Source organism: Cebus imitator, unplaced genomic scaffold, assembly GCF_001604975.1.
Source record: "Cebus imitator isolate Cc_AM_T3 unplaced genomic scaffold, Cebus_imitator-1.0 Scaffold318, whole genome shotgun sequence".
NCBI lineage: Eukaryota > Metazoa > Chordata > Mammalia > Primates > Cebidae > Cebus > Cebus imitator.
Window position 1 is genome coordinate 1,791,953 of NW_016107633.1, and position 19,639 is coordinate 1,811,591.

Here is a 19,639-nt window from a genome sequence, read left to right on the forward strand (position 1 = left end):
TGGGGCTGAACCAGCGTCGTGACTTGGCCATGACCTGTGAAGGGGCTGAGTGGGCCCGAGGGTTCTGCTCTGTCTGCTGCCTGCAGCCTCCCAAGGCAGGACGCAGTGGAAGGGGCACCATGTGTACCCCTCCACCCCTCAGCCAGGCCCAGCCTTGTCTACCTGGGCTGCTTCCGGGTAGTCCTGGGAGCCAGGTTTGGGTCCAGCATCCCTTCCCTTATCCTGTGTCTTCCTTACTGCAGGATGAGTCACGGGCGGCTTCTCTGCCATTGCCCAGAGAGGGCCCTGAGGCCCTTTGCACAGCAAAGACAGGCCCACTCCTTCCAGCCCTGCTGTGCCAAGGGCCCCTCTCACGGGGCATCTCGAGGGCAGCCTCAGCCACCCTCCTCCTGCCTCAGCGGGCCTCCTGTCATCTGTTGCTATCGGTCCCATGCCTCCTGTCCCACGTTGTCTGCCCCACACTGTCTGTCCCACGCCATCTGCCCCACACCGTCTGTCCCACGCCATTCTGCCTCTGCTGGCCCCCAGGCCCCTTCTGTCCTGGACAGCTGGCACCTCTGCCCCATTCTTCTTGCCCCTGCCTGCATCCTGCTGGTCTCTGCCTGCCACTGGAGGGTACCAGCGTGCAGGTGGACAGGGTGAGAGGGCCCATCTGGCTTCCGGGGGCGTGTGGCCATCAGGCACTGGGAAAGCCTTCTGGACTTGAGGCCATCTGGTACTTCCTCCTTGCCCTCCCCGTGGGCCCTGGCAGAGTCTGTCCGTCCCACCCCTGTGGGCAGAGGGGTAGTGCAGGCACATCTCTCCAGCTAGGGGGCCCTAGCCACCCACTGAGTCTCCACCCAGATGCTCTGGGTCCTGGGAGAAGCAGGTGGTGTGATTCAGGCGCCGGCTTCTAGGCTGTGCATCATACCCGGAGCCCCCACCCTGCCCCCTCCTCCTCTGCTTCCCACAAGCGCAGCCTCAGCCTATGCTTTGTGCTGGGTGCAGGGAGACCTTGGAGGGCCTGTTGGGCTGTGTGCTGGCGGGAGGCCAGGCAGAGGGCGGGGTCCTGGGGCATCTCTGCCTCTCCTTAGCTCTCCAGGCAAGTCTCCATGGCTGAGCTCTTGGAGGCCAGCCCTCAGGGGCAGGGTCCTGCATAGGACTGTGCCATTCCCCTCAGCCTTCCCTGCCCAGGCTGAGCCTTGAGCCCCTTTTTTCCTGGGAACACAGGTCTCTCAGGATGGCTTCGGGTTTCCTTCCTGCCCACACACCCATGGGAGACAGCAGGCGGGAGTTCTCCACACCAGTCTCATTGTGAAGGGGAGGAGCCTCTGCTGCATCCAGGACCTGGGCTGCGCTGGAGTCCAGGGCAGGCGGGGACCTGTAAGGATAAGAGGGGCAGTGGCACCCAGTACCCACCTGCCCTGCCCTCCTCTCCCCGCAGCCTGTTCGACATGGGCGGTGAATATTACTGCTTTGCATCTGACATCACCTGCTCCTTTCCCGCCAACGGCAAGTTCACTGCAGACCAGAAGGCCATCTACGAGGCGGTGCTGCGGAGCTCCCGCGCCATCATGGACGCTATGAAGCCAGGTGAGCAGCAGGGTGGTGGGGGAAGGTGTACCTGGCGTGGAGGGGTGGGGGCGGTGGAGGCTGCCGTGTGGCAGGTGCCTGCGGGAAGTGGGCCTGCGTTTCGTGACTTGAATCTGTCCACACTCCAGATGCTTAATCCCTGAGATTCTGGTGGCGTCAGGTCTCCAGGGTCGCTCCTAGGAAACAAGGCAGACCATCAGGCAGGGACAGACAGAACCAGGAATTGGGGGCTCAGACCAAGCCCCCCTCCATCTGGTGGCTTCCACCTGCGTGTCTCCACTGGCTGCCAGCACGCCAGCCTGTCCCTGCCTTTATCCTTTTTTTTTTTTTTTTTTTTTTTTTTGAGACGGAGTTTCACTCTTGTTACCCAGGCTAGAGTGCAATGGCGCGATCTCGGCTCACCGCAACCTCCGCCTCCTGGGTTCAGGTAATTCTCCTGCCTCAGCCTCCTGAGTAGCTGGGATTACAGGCACGCACCACCATGCCCAGCTAATTTTTTGTATTTTTAGTAGAGACGGGGTTTCACCATGTTGACCAGGATGGTCTCGATCTCTTGACCTCGTGATCCACCCGCCTCGGCCTCCCAAAGTGCTGGGATTACAGGCTTGAGCCACCGTGCCCGGCCTTGCCTTTATCCTTATATCCTTAAGTAGCATCTACTCCAGGGAGGACTCGGCCCACTGTGGACACTGACATGGGGTCAGAGCAGGTCCAAGACCCACTCAGCACTCTGTGACCTTGGACGGAAAGCCCTCCTCTGGGTGGTTGTTTCCAAGTCTGTACATGGGAAGACAGCGGCTCAGGGAAACTAAGTTAAGCCATGTGAAGCACCTGCAAGGCCGCCCACCATGTGGCAGTGCCCTGCAGGGGTCAGTCACCACATGATGGTCATGTTGAGGCCAGGGTGGGCCTGGTGTTTGTCTCTCCCAGCAGCCGGCATAGGCCAACCTGTCCTGCCCCTGCCCTTCCCAACCCCGGGCAGCCTGTACAGGCCCAACTTGTGCCCCTTGACCTCCCACCGCATGCTGTTGAGGTCTGGCGGGGCTGGCAGAGGAGGTCCCCTGGAGGGGAGCCAGCATCCTGCCAACAAGGCCAGCTTTCAGGCGTCCCCTCGGGCACCTCCCACTCTCCCCATCCCACTCAGCCAGGCTCCTTCCAGGTGACCCCGGGCCCTCCATAGCCCTGGCAGGGTGGAGTCCGGCACCCAAAGGGTCGAACCCCAGCTCTCTGCCCTGCAATAATGGAAACTTTCCCAGCAGGGATGGGAGGTCCCTGTTTGTCCCCTTTGCCTGGAGGAGAGGATTGAGGCATGTGCTCTGGACATGTTCTTGCTTCAGGCCTCCAGGGCTTCAGCACAGCCCCGCTGCTGCAGTCTTTGGATTCCCAGAGCCTGGGCAGGGTCCTGTGGGTCACCATGTGCCGGCCAACCCCCAGGCCTGGCCCTCTGCAGACACATGGCTCCCTCGAGCCTGGCTGGGGTCTGTGTGGCAGCTGCCAGGCTCCAGCCTACAGTGCAGAGGGGTTTCCCTGCACACACCGGCCCCGGCACAGCCGGCCCCCCAAGGCACCCGGGCTCTGCGTCTTTGGTTGTAAGCAACAGTCTCCAGCCAATTCGGTCATTTGGTGCCACCACAAACTCCCAGAGGTGGAAAATCAGGTCTGGGCTGGGGCCAGGGCCGCAGCAGCACGGGACAGTGGCCTGCGCTCACAGCTGGATTACCCGGCCAGGGCCCGCCCTCAGCACACAGGCTCCAGCCACCCCCTGCAGCCTGGAGTCCCTCCCTCTGGGTCAGGGTCAGAGAGCACTTCGTGTTGGCCTAGCCCGGGTTGTAGTCTGGCCTTCCAGCTTGCTCCCACCCTCGCCCACTGCCTCCCACCCCCAGCTATACACACCTCCAGAGAGACAGGCAGGCCCAAGGCGGCCCATGTAGGGGAGCTCAGGTGTCTTCCAGGAACCATGTGGGCTGACCGCGGGCAGAGGGGACAATGCAGTAGAGTGAGGCTTCAGAGTCCAGGATGCAGGCCCCAGACCCATGAGTGCCCCGAGCCCAGCCCCAGCTCTGCCGCCTGCTGGCGGGGTACCTTACTTAAGTCCCCAACAGGCCAGGGATAGTCCCCTGCTCTCCCAAGAGTCTACCCCAGGGTGGTCTCAGCCAGCTCTGGACTGCGGCATCTGGTTAGAGATGGAGTGCCCTCTGTTAAGGACCCACAGAGAGCTGGCAGCTGCCCAGTGTGCTCTCAGCATTCAGGAAAAAAAAAGAGGAAAGAAAGATCGGGAGCCTCCAGGATGTGGCGTCTCGGGGCCTCAAAACTCAATGTCTCGGCAATCGACTAAACAGTCCCCGTGGCCCCACTGCCCATTGCTGGGATGAGTTGCAGCCTCAACCGCCGGCCCAAGCGCTGCTTCACAGGGGCCCTCAGCTACTGTTGCTTTAAGAGGAGGCAGACTGTGGGCAGGCCTTTCTAGAGGGTGCCCAGTCCAGCCTCAGGAGCCCCCACCAGAGGCCGAGGAGGGACACTGGGGGCAGTGCCAGGCCCCAGCCCTATATCCTCACGCATCCAACGGAACAGAACTTGACAAACACATGAGTGCAAGCAGCAGGACCTCAGGTATGCCCCCAAAGGAAGGCAAGACAGAAAATCCAAAAGTCAGTAAGCTCTCGATGGGTGTCAGTGCTGATGGGACTCACCTGGTTTGGTGACTGCCAAGGAAAACAGCATTTTGTGTGGAATTGCTTTGCTTAAAAAGCAGCAGGCTGGGCACTGTGGCTCATGCTTATAATCCCAGCACTTTGGGAGACTAAGGCAGGCAGATCGCTTGAGGTCAGGAGTTCAAGACCGGCCTGGGCAACATGGACAGACCTTGTCTCTACTAAAATTACAAAAATTAGCTAGGTGTGGTGGCTGACACATGTAATACCAGCTATTCAGAAGGCTTGAACTCAGAATTGCTTGAACCGGAGGGGCGGAGGCTGCAGTGAGCCAAGATCACACCACGGCACCCTAGCCTGGGTGATGGAGAGAGACCCTGTCTCAAAAAAAGAAAAAAGTAGCTGCCACACCCGAGTATGAATACACAGGTGTCTCCAGGCAGATGAGTGGGTGCGGACAGAAGAGCCCAGGAGGGTATGGCCAGTGGGCCCTTGTGGGTAAAAGGAAGAGGGAGGGAGTGTGAATTCCCTTGTGCTTGTGAAATCCACAAAGGATGTACAGGAAGGGACGGGGCAGAGTGCTCACTGCATTCCTTCTTCCTCTCTGACTCTTCAGCTATGGGAAGCATCCCCGATTAGCTGTCAATTCTAGCGTCTTTGAAGCAGTTACCCAAGGGGCACTGCTCTTCCTCCTGCCTTCACTCTAGGGATCCTAATTTCTTGCTCAGTTTGGAATAACACTAGTCACTCAAATGAATGATCAGTGTTTCAGATCTGGCAGGAGGGTTTGGCAGGTGAGCGTGGCCTGCGGTGTATTCACGTGGTATCTGTGAGCACAGCCCCTCTACCCAGAAGCGAGGACGGCCCTCTCCACGGAGGGCCCTCCGCCAGGCACAGCCTCTCAGATGGGCCAGGGTCTCTTGGACAGCCTCCACATGCAGGGTTTGCCTGCCGTTCTGCAGCTGTGCCAAGGTGGGCTGTGTCATTGCAGACTGTGTCACCATCACATCAAGTAGTAGCGTCAGATGTCCACGGGCAGTTGTGAAATCCGGATGTCCAGGAAGTCAAAGCCCCGGGCTGGAAGGAGCTGAGGCTCCCGGCAGCAAAGCAGAGCTCTGTGGCCTGTGAGGGGCCGACCCCACGTCCAGCAACCCTATACACCCAAGCATCGGATCAAGAAACTCAGCATGGTCAGCAAGCAGTACCAGGCCCATCAGGGAGCCAGAGGCTGCACCAGGCCACGGGAAGCAGGAGGGGCCGAGGCCTGGGGAGTGTTTAATGGGAAAGCCATTGTCTTACCCCTCATCCTGGGCTGAGACCAGGGTGGCGAAGCCCTGGCTGTCCTCACCTGCAGGAAAGCTTGCTGCGGCCCGGGCAGGACTTGGGTGGCATCTCCACAGCTGGCATCCTGGCCAGTTTAGTGGCCCAAGTCAGCAGCCCCAATTCTGTCCAGAAATCGGCCAGGCCTGTGAGCAAGTCCCCAAGCCCCATGTGCCACTGAGAAAGGTCTGAGCTGGGTCTCCTGTCCTGTGGGGCTACCTGGTTCATGCCTACTCTTGGGGCAGGCACAGGCCTCAGGCCTCTCAGGGGTGTCTGGGTCACCATGCCAAGCCCAGCTATGGGAGCCAGGTCCTCTCCCCAGCCCCACTCCCGCCCACTTCTGGGCTTCACTGCCCCGACCTGTGTGGGGTCTAGAAGATCCCTGTGTGAGGGGATGGAGCAGACCCCCAGCAAGCCCCCCCACCACCCACCACCCGCACTGAGCTGTGTGGCACTGATGTCCCCTAAGGACAGGGGCGGACTCCATCTGGATCACACACAGTGAAGGCCTGTGAGGCGCGCCCTGGGCCCACAGAGCTGCCCTCCAGATGGGGCGGGTCACCTCCCATTGCATGGAGGAGGCTGTGGCCAGGTCAGCCCCCTGCCCTGTCCCAGCGGAAATGCCCTGATTTTGTGGGTTCAGTTCCTGAGCCAAGACAAACACCCCACCGAGACTGCCCGACTGCATCGTGTGACCTTCCAGGGAGAGTAAATAAAGCAGGAAACCCCATAGCTATGCCCAAAGGAGAGGCAGGAAAGAACGATCAGGACCCCGGGGAGCTGAGGAATGCAGGCCTTGGACCCTGATCCTAGAGCCGGAGGGGGAGCATTCCTCACAGTCACAGTCGGCAGGGAGGGAGGCTGCACTGGCGGCCGGGAGCCCACAGGCGGGTGGCAGGGCAGGCCTGGCAGCTGCAGGACCTCGGGGAGTGCCATGCACCGGAGGCCGGGTGGGATCCAAGCTCAGCATGGCTCCTGCCCACCCCATGCAGACCCTGCGTGCATGGTGAGGGGAGCAGGGGGAGGCACTACTGGGACAGGTGGGCGAGCCCAGCAGGACAGCAGTGAGCCAGGGTCTGCATTGACACAGCCACAGCAGGAAGGTTGTTCCTAGCAGCAGCACAGCTGTCCTGGACCTGCGGGCACAGTCCTTGAAGCTCTGCAGGACCCCAGGACTGAGGGCCCTATGCCCTCCGCCTGCAAGCCCCCGAGCTTCCTGCAGCCTCGCCTCCCAGCCCCCACCCAGCTCCCTCTCCTCCTGGCCTACGCGCCCCCCCCCCAGCCTCCCCACCTTCCTCCCCTTTCCTGTGCTCACCTGGGAGTCACTGGGGGCCCCGCTTCTATCAGCCTGGAACAGCAGGGGTGGTCCATGCTCCGTGAGCTCTTCTGTGTCCATTCCCAACTCCTGGTTCTGTCCCTGCCCTCAGGGTCCTGGCCACTTGTTAGGGGTGGAGGGTGCTGCTGATGTGAGGTCAGAGGAGGGGAAAGAAGTGGCAGGAAGTGCCCCCATTTCCCAAAACAGGCCTGACGGGGTGAGAGAAGGGCACTGAGCCGCAGGATGACCAGGTGGGCAGGAGAGGGACTGTCTCCCATAGCCCTGTGGTCAGGGGGCGCCTCTACCGGCTTTGCTCCCCTCCCAGCCAGCTCCAGGGCCAGGGGCCAAGCGGCTGGACTTGCGGTCAGGCCTCATCCTCCAAGCTGGCGTGGAGTGCAGGGCTCAGGTAGACAGGCATGGCAGGTATGTGCCACCCCAGCCACAGGTGCCCTCTGCGGCAGGCACCAGGACGGGGAGTGCTGCCCTCAGAGTGGACCCCATGGCCACCCTCCTGCCAGCTGCAATGGTGAGCCAGTTCCTTGGCCTCTTCCTCCTCGGGGCGCTCTGCACCGCCAGGGTGCAGGGGAGGAGACTGGAGGAGCAGCCTGGGCCAACACAGCCCCCTGCCCGCTCGCGGGCTGAGCCCTCAGGTCCTGCCCGGGGACCCCAGCCCCGAGCCTGCTGTGCCGCACCCCCAGGGCCTGGCTCCCTCCCCATCCATCCCCTGAGGGCTGTGTTCCGCAGATGAAGTGCGCTTTTTGTCTGGAAGTGGCTGTGAGGATGCTGCCTTCGTAGCTCGGTCAGGCCCGGGAGCCCCCTGGGGTTGTCACACTTGGGGCAGGAGGCCTTGGGGCTGTGATGGATGCTTTGAGGCTCTAAGGAGCTGGCCGGGGCCCCATGCCCAGCAAGAGCGGGTGCTGCCTGAGGAGACCAAGTGGGCCCAGAAGACCACCCAGGGGCTACTCTGGCCACACCTGGGGCCTGAGCGCTGGGAGCCCAGCCGTTTCGTGAGGCGCATGACGGGACACTAACCTAGAGGCCACCCTGCCCGTTCCAGGGTCTGAGTACACAAAGGAGGCGGGGACGGGGACACAGCACCGGCTGCAAGAGAGCCATGAGGGCGGCCGGGACTCCCCTGGATCCAGGCATTTACTGAGCACCTGCTGTGTGCCAGGCGAAGAGCAGGGTAAGGGCACCACCCTTGCAAAGCCCAGAGGTCATAACCAGACCCAGCTGTGCTGTGTGTGCTATGAACTCTGAAAGCACAGGAAGGGGCAGTCAGAGAGGGCTTCCTGGAAGAGGAGCCTCAACACAGAGGCCCACAGGAAGAATGGAAGCTCATCTGGGAATAGGGGCTTCTAGGGGGTGGCCCCAGCTAAGGAAACAGCTGGTAGGGAGAGCCAGCTGTTAGGACCTGTGGTCTTGGTCTGGCCACCCCACCCAGGAGTGAGTGAGGGAGAAGCTGAAGAGCAAGCCAGGCTGAGAACCTGGGCTTTGTCCGGGGCCAGGAATGGCCCTGTTTGCCCCATTCATTCTAAAGAGATGGCATCCGAGGGGTGTGCGGCAGAGGAGGGGCCGGGCAGGCTCTGGGAGGGGTGGGGCAGGCATAGGGATGCCCCAGGAAAGCCAGAATGAGGTTTGGTGCTTGCTGGGGGTTGGGGCATGCAGGGCAGCTGATGCCCAGCTTCTGTGTGATTCCCAGTGTGGCATCCGGGTATAGCCGGGGTGCCTTCCAGCCTGGACTAGAGAGCTTGACGGTGCCTCCAGGCTGCCAGGGTGGGAGGGGCCTGAGAGTGGGCCCAGGCAGGCAAGGGAGCCCTCAAGTTGGTGCCCACCCCGCCAGCCTAGTGCAAGGACAGTGACCCTCACACACTCCAGGGGACCCCGCCCAGGCCATGGGTGTCGTAACCGCAGCACTGAGGCCAAGTTGCTGGAGGTTGAATCACTGTCACAACCCTAACCACACACAGGCAGAAACTCGCGCTCCCGGCCAAGAGAGCTGTGTGCACGGCCTTCCCCAAGGGTAGGCAGGCGAGGAAGACCAGCGGCGCCGAGGGGACCCCCGGGCCGGCACGTCCAGGCGACGCCGGGCCTGCCCCCGGGAAGGGCCACCGCGGAGCATGATTTATACCTGATTCCCGCCCTCTGTGGAGGCTGAGCCAAGAGCGCAGCCAGCTGTTGAAGTCAGCCTGGTTGGAAGGCCGGCTGAACTTCCCGGGGCTCCCCTTTGGTGACCAGAGAAGGGTCCGTCGAAGAGGAAGCAGTTGAGCTGGGCTTGGGGCACGAGTCACGCACAGGAGGCCTCCCAGCCCCACGTGCCAGCTTTGCAGGCTGTTGGGGGACCTGAGGGGCACTCAGGAAACCCCCACCCTTGGAGTGAGACATGAGAAGCAGGCAAGCAGATCTTTCCCCAGGAGGGCTGCAGGCTGGACGGTGTGAGGAGAAATTACCAGGCCTGCAACAGCGAGCCAGGGTCTTCCCCCAAGAGGGGACAGCTTTTTTTTTTGAGATGCAGTCTCACTCTGTCACCCAGGCTGGAGTGCAATGGTGCAATCTCAGCTCACTGCAACCTCCACCTCCTGGGTTCAAGGGATTCTCCTGCCTCAGCCTCTCGAGTAGCTGGGATTACAGGTGCCCGCCACCACACCCGGCTAAGGAAGGGACAGCTTTTTACCCGGAGACTCCTTGGATGAGGCGTCACAGGCCAAAGCAAAGGGCCTGAGGTAGAAAGGCCTGTGTGCCTCTGGAACAGAAGGGTGGCCTGGCCTCTGGAGCATGCAGTGGGAGGGAGGGAGGGGAGGTGGGCCACGATTGCGCAGGCTGGGGCCTCAGAGAAGAGCAGCAATAGAGGCTGGGCAGGCCTGGCTCGCACCCCAGGAACAAGTGAATGTTCAGTGTGGACCTGGGCCCCGCAGGTCATGCACGATGGAGGAGTGGCGGCCAGTGCCCCTGTCCGGGGTGCTGTCCCCAGCCCCCAGGTGACACCAGCGGCTCTGAGAGCAGCCCTCCAGGGCCTGCACTGTGGCTGTCTGACAGGCGGCAGCGGAGGCTGACGGAGGCGGCTCTAGTTACCCAGGTCTCCTTTTCTGGAATGCTGTGCCCCACAGAAAAGCCCCCACCCAGGCTCCACCCCCAGGGGTGCAGACTAGGCCAGCCAGGGGTGTGTGCACCCAGGGCTGCCCCAGATACAAAGCAGTGGCAGCCAGAGTTGCCCCAGGCCTGCCGGGGCTCTCTCCCATGCCAGACCCCAGACCTTAGGATGACCATCCCCACCTCAGCCCCTCAGAGGCTGCGACAGAAGGCTGGGCTGACAGGAAGCTGGGCTCCGAGGATCCCCACTCTGTGTGTGTCGGGGGAGGGGGTACAGGTCTGGGCATCTCCACCCTGAGGCCACAGCCATGGCTGGGGTGCTGTACTGTGAATGGCAGGCTACAGCCCTATTGCCCACCCAAAGCCATGTGCCTCGGCCGTGTGCCTCCAGCCTGCCTGAGACGCCAGCACTGGGGCGGCCAACTCTGGCACTAAAGGGGTCCCAGCATGAGGGACTTGTGCCCCGTGCATGTCAGGGGTGACAGCCTGTGTCCCAGTGTGGACTCTCATCCCTGTTCGCCGGCTGAGCCCATCATCTGCCCTGCACCAGCCACAGAGGTTCACAGCCCCACATCTCACAGCATAGCCCTTGCCAGCTCAGGGTCTCCCGAGCCCCTCCCACAGCAGCAATCAGCAGTAACAGGGCCATGCAGGGCAGGCTCTGGCTCTGCGCCAAGGCAGGGCCTGGCAGGGAGGCCCTCAGAAGCTGTCTCTCCACCTGGTAGGGCTGGACCTCACCAGGAGGTGCCACAGGGACTGTGCCAAGTGCCCTCTCCGGCCAGCGAGCTACAGACTGATAAGGGCCCCCCGTCATGTCCCTGGCCAGGGTGTCCCGGGCCCCTGGCCTCTGCCAACACGTGGCCTGCCCAGCCCCAGCCCCCGTGGGGCCAGGACAGGAAGCCTCACCGGCCTCAGGTCCTTGTCTGGTGCTCAGGCTGTCCAGCAGTGGGAGCCTTGGTGAAGCTAATGCTGGGATTCTGCAGAGCCTGGGGGTGGGACGGGCGCACCCATAGGCTGCTGAGGCTCTAGGCGGGGAGCTCTCCAAGGGCCTCCTTCCCAGGGGCCATGCCCCAGAGCCCCACAGAGCCTGTGTGGCCCCGGAAGCCCTGTGCTTAGGAAGTCCTCTCTATGGTGGCCTTTGCCCCACAAACATGCGGTGGGGATGAGCTGAATTCATAGCCGAGCCTTGGACATCTGGGCTCCCCTGGAGATGGTGCCACTGTTGTTGGCAGGTGGGGCCCGGACCCCTGCCAGCCAGCTCATGGGGCCACGCCAGCCGCACCTTTGCCCTAGACACCTTTGTTCCCTTGCTCCCTGCAGCAGATCCAGGGGTGACTCATCCCCATTCTGGGATGTGCAGGGACCCCCTCCCCCAGCCTCAGGCTTCCCTGCTGCCCACAGCAGCAAAACTCCACCAGAGCTGTCAGCCAGGGTTTGGGCCTGAACCTCAGGCCCAGGGCCCACAGAGTCTCCCTGTGTCTGCCACTGGGGAGATGTGCGTGTTTCTCCTCCTGGGCCCAGAAGCACAGACTGGGCCCCTGGCTGCAGGTGACCGGAACCTGCCCCTAAGGGCAGAATGAAGGAGAAAGAAGGGTCCCAAGGGCCAGGGCTTTGGCTGGGAAAGCCCAGCATGAGGGGCCACCCTAGGCCTTGTCCCCCTGGGCCCGCAGTGTGGTGCCCTCCCCGCCCCACCTCAGGCCCTCCCACCACAGTCAGTGTGAGGGCTTTGGGTCTCCCAGCCCCTGGCCCTCTGGTGTTAGCTGCTGGGCTCTGGCTCACGGCAGCTCCCTCTGATCCATAGGTGTCTGGTGGCCCGACATGCACCGCCTGGCTGACCGCATCCACCTGGAGGAGCTGACCCAGATGGGCCTCCTGAGCGGCAGTGTGGACGCCATGGTCCAGGCCCACCTGGGGGCTGTGTTTATGCCTCACGGGCTCGGCCACTTCCTGGGCATTGACGTGCACGACGTGGGAGGCTACCCAGAGGTCAGTGTGGACACGGCAGGCAGAGTGGCCTGCCCATCAGCTGCTGCCGAGCCTGGCCCCCAGGGCAGTTTGGGGCTCTAGGAGGCAGCAGAGGTGGGCCCCCAGCTCCCTGTGGTACACAGAGGGCATGAGGGGAGGAATTGGGGCCCTGGCCAAGGCAGGGTATACCTGTGAGCGCTCCACAGGCCTGAATACAGAGGTGCTGCTGTCTACACACTGGGCCCAGGTGTCGCCTGCCCAGAAGGGTGGCACACAGTCAGGATACGATGCATGGGGCCCTGCAGGACAGTAGTGCCGAGGACAGGTCTTTGTGATGGAGCTGCATGGCACCCCTTGCATCCTGCCGCCTCTGGCTTCATTCAGACATGGGGTGCTGGGAGTTGATGAGGCCCCACCCGCTGGCAATTTGTCCTGGCCCCTCACAAGCCCGGAGCAGCCCTGCCCTGCCGCTGGTGTGCCCTCTGCCTCCCAGGCCCCTGGGCTGCACACCTGTGACGCTGTAGCCTCCTCATCCCCAGGCACTCTGGGGACCCTTGGCAGATGAGGGAGGCTGGGGGGCCATCTCCAGACAAGACTCCCCGACTATCAGCCCTCAGAGGACCACCCAGAGGGTGCGTGAGGCTTGGGGAGGTCCTACGGGGCAGGTGGCCGTAGCCTCTTGGCTGGGCAGGCGGGGCGGGTCCCTGCCCCTGGCCGTCTGCCCAATGCAGGGGGCTGATTGTGCAATCTGTGCACACCCTGGGGCCCCCCAGCCAGTTAGCCAAGACCAGGCTCGGCCTCTTGGCTGCAGGGTGTTTTGAAAGCACTAAGAACAATTTTGGGGAGGGGGTGGCGAGGGGAATTGCTTAAGGGAAGCATTATTATTCAATTATTTTTTTCCTCAAGTGTAAACAGTTAAATTTGGAGAAACAAAATCAGTTTTAATTTCCTAATGTCTATTCATCCCATTGTGTGTGGGGAGCCAAGAGCTGGGCCTTCCAGACATTGTTAGCTGAGGTTCTTATTCATTAGTCGCCAAAGCGCTTTTTTTCCAGCAGCAAAAGTTGGCAGCAAACTGTTTTCATCTTTTCCAGTAAGCAGCTCTTTGTGCTCACAGAGTCTATTCTTCTGACAGATAAACATTGTGGAAAAAATATGGTTTTTCCTATAAAAGTCATTTGTTTTACTTAAGGCCTGCAGACACATTTGGGGCTCCTCTGCTTGGGGCCCAGTAAAAGTTGAGGCCTCATCAAGCCCTGTGCCCAGGCAGAGGTGGGCATGGGCACCTCCCACCCTGAAGGCTGCGCTTCCTGGGCCCCAGGGGCTCGTGCCCTCCCCACTTGGCTCTGTCCTCCACGGGGCCCAGCCCTTCCCCTTCTCTTATGCCCGCCCCTGTGCCCTGTTCTCAGCGGGTCCCTGGGCAGGCCCCTGGAGCCAACACCCTGAAGGGTTAACTGCGTCGCTGGGCTGAAGCAGGCCTTGCCCCTGTGCCCCTCGGGATCCCTTCTAATCCCCCACCCCCAACTTCAGTGGTGAACCTCAAGATTTCAGAGGGGAGGAAAGTTTGTTTCTCCAGAGTGCCCCCCCACCGTGCACCACAGAGCAGCGGAGCATGAGCCCATGGGAATAGAGGGGTGACTGGGAAGAAGGAACTTGACCTCGGCAGGCCCTTGCCTCCCCCGGGCCCCGGCTTCAACCACTGTGGGGTGGGGAAACAGGAACAGTCACTTCGGGAGTAGCATGAAGGAGAGAGATGGGTGGCGGTGCAGTGGGGCTGCCCAGCGCAGGTTTTGGATGACAGGGACAGGAAGGCCCTGGAGCAGGGACCCCAGGACCCCCAGCAGCTTCAGGGCAGGAGACGAGCCCCAGCCCAACCCACATGCACCTCTCACCTGCCCACAGGGACTGTCACTCGATGGTCCCCTGGCCATGGGGCATCCCTGCCCTCCAGCCTCACCTCCCCATCAGCAGCCCAGAAGCAAGTGTTGTGGGGCTGGGGCCACACCAGCCAGGCTGTGGTGTCTCCTTATGGCCTCCCGCCCAGCCTGCTGTCCCTGCCCCGGCGGGGGGAATCTGTCACAGCCTCTCTGGCTGTGCCCAGCATGGAGGGCAAGCCAGCCTGTTGCTGGTTACCTTACATGAACCACTAATTGGAGTCTGATGTTCTTGGCCCCCAAACAGTCAAAAATGACAGCTCCTGCTCCAGCTGCTGGGCTTCCTGGGGGAGGGAGCGTGGCTGGGCAGGGCAGACTCAAACCCTGACCAGAAAGCGTACTCATGCCCACTGGCTCAGGCTGGATGGTGCCCTGGGGACCTGGGGCGAGCAGGAGCTCTCCTGTAGTTGCCCCGAGCACCCGCTGCCCTCAGCCAAGCTGAGGCCCCTCAGCTGTGCCTGTGAGTGGACAAGGCCAGGCTCGGTGTGCACCCAGGCAGTGTGGGGTGCAGAGAGGGGCCCCTGAAGGCAGTAGCTCTGCCACTATGAGGCATCCTCCAGGGCTGGGGGCTGTAAGGCCTCGAGCGCTCCTCTGGGAATCACACCCTCAAGCCACACACACACAGCACATGTGTACTGGCGCACTAAGGCTGGCGGCCCCACCCTGGTGACAGCACCTGTCCTTCTCCCTGGACAGTCACATGGAAAACCTGGGTCTCGGCCTAGGGTAACCAGGACTACTACTCCTGGGGCCACTTTCCACTTGGGCTGCCTGGAAGGAAAGCTGTGGCCCTGGGGGGCTTCACAGCTGCCTTAAGAGCTTTTTTGGCGTCAGCAGTTTGGCATCTGCCACTCCTCTGGCCAGGAGCGGGGCCTGGCTGAGGGCAGCCCAACCCTCGGCCAGCCCCACAGCCCTGTCTGGACAGCTCACCCCGGGTGCATGCACGTGGGCGGCCACAGGGCTCCTTAAGCGAGCCCAAGGGTAGCATGGCCAGGACACTGAATGTGCAGGGTGTATGGTCTTTCAGGGTACCCATGACCCAGCACAGCAGGGGCCAGTCTAGGCTGGGGACCCCAGTGGTCAGAGAGCCCACAAGACTGGCGCCGGCCCTCACATGCCTGTCTGTCTCCTGATGAGGGCACGGCGAACCCTGGAGCTGCTCATTGGGCCTCTGATCTCCATTCTGCACAGGGCGTGGAGCGCATCGACGAGCCCGGCCTGCGGAGCCTGCGCACTGCACGGTGCCTGCAACCAGGCATGGTGCTCACCGTGGAGCCGGGCATCTACTTCATCGACCACCTCCTGGACGAGGCCCTGGCAGACTCGGCCCGCGCCTGCTTCTTTAACCGCGAGGTCCTGCAGCGCTTCCGCGGCTTTGGCGGGGTGAGTGCCCACAGGCCCCATTCTAGCTCCCCGAACATCTCACCCCCACTGCAGCTGCAGACTCCTCAGTCCCAAGGCAGGGACCCTAGTGATGCCCTCCCTTGAGGTGGGTCAGCCTGCCCCTTCGTGTGGTCTGTCATGGGATGGAGCCTTACCCCTCAGTAGGAACAGAGATCCTACAAAACCTGTCTGCTCCAGGGGCTCCCATCCACCTGGCAGGGACAGGGTGAGCAGGTGATGTGAACGGATGGCTTCATGGAGCCCGGGAAGCTACCCATCTCTCCCAGGGAATGTCAGCTGCTCCCACCCCACAGTGGGGTGGGCCTGGAGCAGGCCTGGCCCTCTAGCCTGGCACATGAGGCTGCTCTCTGATAATACGTGTCTGTTGGCTTGACCCAGGTCCGCATCGAGGATGACGTTGTGGTGACTGACAGTGGCATCGAGCTGCTGACCTGCGTGCCCCGCACTGTAGAAGAGATTGAAGCGTGCATGGCAGGTTGTGACAAGGCCTTTACATCCTTCTCTGGCCCCAAGTAAAGCCAGCCAGAAATCCCAGGGCACCTGGGTGCCTGGCCTTGCAACCTCTCTTTGCAACGGGCAGCCTGCTGGTCAGCATTCCAGCGGCGAGAGATGGCACCCAGAATCAGATCCCAGCTTTAGCATTTGATCAGACCAAACAGCGCTGTTTCCTGCGGGGCAAACACTTTCTTAATTACCCTTTTGCAGGCTCACACCTTTAATCTGTTTTATACCTTGCTTATTAAATGAGCAACTTAAAATGATTGAAAGTAATGCTGTTCTTTAGTAGCAACTAAAATGTGTCTTGCTGTCATTTATATTTTCCCAGGAAAGGAGCATTTCTGATGCTTTCTCTCAAAAATCAATATGCAGAATGGCATTTGCAATAAAAGGTTTCCTAAAATGGTCCTTTGTGCACGGCTTCCCCTTTATTCCTTTGCAGACAGCATTTGGGACCCATGCACCCTGAAAAGATGGCTCACCTGGTATCAGCATGAAGTCAGTTCCAGGAAAATGGTGCTGGCGACGCAGACCCTAACTGCTGCTTCTGCCTCAGACTGGCCTGGTGGGACAAGGGCAGTGTCCTCCCCAAGGAGCCTGTTTTGAGCCCCTGGGACTCAGGGCTTTAGTGTCACCCTGTCACTTGCTGCAAGGTTTCCGAAGCCTAACAGGCATCAGAACCAGTGGGACACTTGGTAAGAGATTCCTGGGACCCCCTCAAACCATCTGACTCAGAATCTCTAGGGGCAATGGCCTAAAAATTGTGTATTTCACTGTCACCCACCAGTTGCTTCTGACAGACAAGTGTGAGAAGTACTCCCAGGCAAGGCGGCTTTAACTTGTCAGTATTAGCGCAGCCCGAGGTCTGAGGTGGGGGCAAGCAATCCTGCAGGAAGATCCTAGGCACTCAGGTCAGACTGGCCGAGTCACCCCGCGCCATGCCTTTGCACACGTTAAAGGGCAGACTGGTAACAAGCCTTTTTGATATGGTTACTGCCTCCAAACTAGATTTCTGAAGGTGGTAGAATTATGTAGAGCTTGAAGTACAGATATTTAAAAGCTGAGACTTGCAGGGATCTCTTGTCCTCGATTTCTTTTTCATGTGGGACACACTAGCAAAGCCAGCATCTGTCAGAGACACTCCCAACAAAGGCAGCGCCACCGCGAATTTGCAGAGACTGTCCTCCCTAAGTGTACCAAACTCCAGGCAGGAAGCCAGCCAGCACCCAGCAGTGCCTGGTGAAGTATCCATCCTTGCCTCTGCTTGTCCAGTTCTCCCAGGGTCCCACAGAACAGCCCACCCCTAGAGCTGGTTTCTAGAATTCTGTACACCCTTCCAGATTTGCTTCCTCACAGAGCTTCCGTCCAGGAGTTCCCACGCCAAGGTGAAGAAGGACAAGTGAGAAAGATACCACAGATGAAACCATGAGGGGGTGGAAAACTGTGGCTCAAGAGAGACATTTTAAGAAGTCACCAAAGGCCAGGCATGGTGGCTCACGCCTGCAATCGCAACAATTTGATCACTTGAGGTCAGGAGTTTGAGACCTGCCTGGCCAACATGGCAAAACCCCGTCTATACTAAAAATACAAAAATTAGCTGGGTAAAGTGGCATACGCCTATAATCCCAGCTACTCGGAAGGCTGAGGCAGGAGAATCTCTTGAACCTGGGTGGCGAAGGTTGTGGTGAGCCGAGATTGCACCACTGCACTCCAGCCTGGGCAACAGAGTGAGACTGCCTTAAAAAAAAAAGAGTCATCAAAGAGTTGACTACAAGTTGATTTCCTCCCATAGTAACATCACAAAAGTGCTTATAAAGTGGTCACGTTAAAATAAAAGCCAATCTCAGTTCCAAATCACCATTTATCTGATCTGCCTCTTAGATTTATAATATCCATTCTTGAAGGTTTTCTGCTGGTACAAATACATTCCCTAAGCTAACCATTTGTGACACTGAGCAGTAGTAATTGTGTCTTTTTGGCCAGGCACAGTGGCTCATGCCTATAATCTCAGCACTCTGGGAGGCCAGGGCCGAAGGATCATCTGAGACTGAGAGTTCAAGACCAGCCTGGGCCATCTCTGCAAAAATTAAAAAAAAAAAAAAAAAAAAAATTAGCTGGGCGTGGTGGCACATGCCTATGGTCCCACCTACCCTGCAGGCTAAGGTGGAAGAATCGCTTGAGCCCAGTTCAAGGCTGCCGTGAGCTATAATCCCACCACTGCACTCCAGCCTGGGCAACAGAGCGAGAACCTGTCCCTTAAAAAAAAAAAAAAAACTGTCCTCTGAGCGTACGGAAAGTTACACCAAGCACTCCTCCACCCCTGCTCCCCCGTGACAGACACGGTCTGGTGTACAGGGCTTTAATTTTCCACCACTTTCAGGATAAAACCACTCAGTCAGGTTGAGTTCTATCCACTGAGAAACACAGCTGAGTGCATCATACACCTTTCTCCTTTCAGACATTCCATACTAAAGCTGCCCGTTCCATAAACATCTCTGATTATCAAGAAGTGGACAAAAAAGGAGCAAGGAGACATCTCTATTTCCATCTAAACACTCTATCCAAGGTCACTAGGAACATAGAGGTCATGTGTTTTTCCTGAGCCAGTAGGTCAAAGAGTGTTCTTTTAAAAATATATGTTTTAAATAGAGATAGAGTCTTGCTATGTTGGCCAAGTTGGCCTTGAACTCAGGGGCCTCAAGCAATCCTCCTGCCTTGGCCTCCCAAAGTGCTAGGATTATAGGTGTGAGTCTCTACCTGTTTCATTCAAGCACAGGTCTAGAGGGCCAGCAGTAGCTACCTCCTCTACCCCTGTGTTTTTATCTGTCTCTTCTAACCCCTGCAGAAATTCATGTAGCTTCAGGAATGCATTAGAGACCCCTCCAGAAACTCTGTGTCTAGGTATTCATTCAATAATTGAGCATCTTCTCTGCTAGTGCAGGATACAAACATGAGCCCTCCTTCCAGAGCCTCTAGTCGCCTGAGAGGCTTCACCTCAAACCCACATTAACAAATATATTGTCTCAAGCAACAGGATAGGCTTTGTGTAGAGAGCCAGGGGGCTGAGACAGAGATGCGCTTATTAGTGAAAAGCCAGAAACGATGCTGCACTCCAGACCAAAGGAACTGTCCCAGAAGGGGCAGAAAAGAGCTCGGAATAGCCCTAGAGCTGAAGGAAAGTGACACAGGAAGATGAAGGGAAATTAAATTGACGAGGGGAAACGCCATACCACAAGGAGACTAGGTCTCACCCCGGGTGCAATGGGGAGCAACAGATGGTTCTGGAGAGCAGGCTGTGATGTTGTCATCCAGGAGCCATCACCAAGTCCCCATCACCAACGAGGAGCCAGTCACCAAGTCCAGGCAAGAGGATGGCTCTGCATGGGGGTTCAGGGTGGGTGAAGCAGACAGGTACAGGTACAGGAGCTACACTCGGAAGGCGGAAGTGAAAGGTAGTGATGCAGAAGCACATCTGGTTCTAACAGCTGCTTCAAAGGGAGGGACGGGAGGTGGTGTTTGGGCTGCAAAAACTCTAACGAGTGACTGTTTCATTGACAACCCTATTACAAGTCCAATTCTATAACCCCCATTTCTCTAGATGCCTCTATACAGCTTTCAGGCCTAGAGCTCTGTGAGGAGTGGGATATTGCAGTAGAAGAAAACCTAGGCACTGCTGTTCTCTGAGTGGATATAAAACACATATGAACTCTCTGGCTAGGCACAGGCAGTGGATGAGCAGGTCCAACAGTGCTTTCATTAGAAAAAGACCTGGCCCCTCACAAACATGTCATCACTCCCTAAAATCATCCAAGACAGGCCGGGTGCAGTGGCTCACGCCTGTAATCTCAGCACTTTGGGAGGCTGTGGCGGGCAGATCACGAGGTCAGAGA

The 19,639-nt window shown here is 59.4% G+C and overlaps 1 protein-coding gene across 1 annotated transcript in view; it reads left to right on the top strand.

Annotated features, from left to right (window-relative positions):
* The window catches only part of PEPD (peptidase D), a 123,959-nt gene extending 107,802 nt beyond the window's left edge, over nt 1-16,157 (top strand). The window contains exons 12-15 of the mRNA XM_017504238.2: nt 1,424-1,572; nt 11,750-11,934; nt 15,039-15,230; nt 15,630-16,157. Of these exons, the coding sequence (XP_017359727.1) occupies nt 1,424-1,572; nt 11,750-11,934; nt 15,039-15,230; nt 15,630-15,767 (664 nt within the window). The 3' untranslated portion in view covers nt 15,768-16,157. The remainder of the gene's footprint in view (nt 1-1,423; nt 1,573-11,749; nt 11,935-15,038; nt 15,231-15,629) is intronic.
* Nucleotides 16,158-19,639: the final 3,482 nt, after the last annotated feature.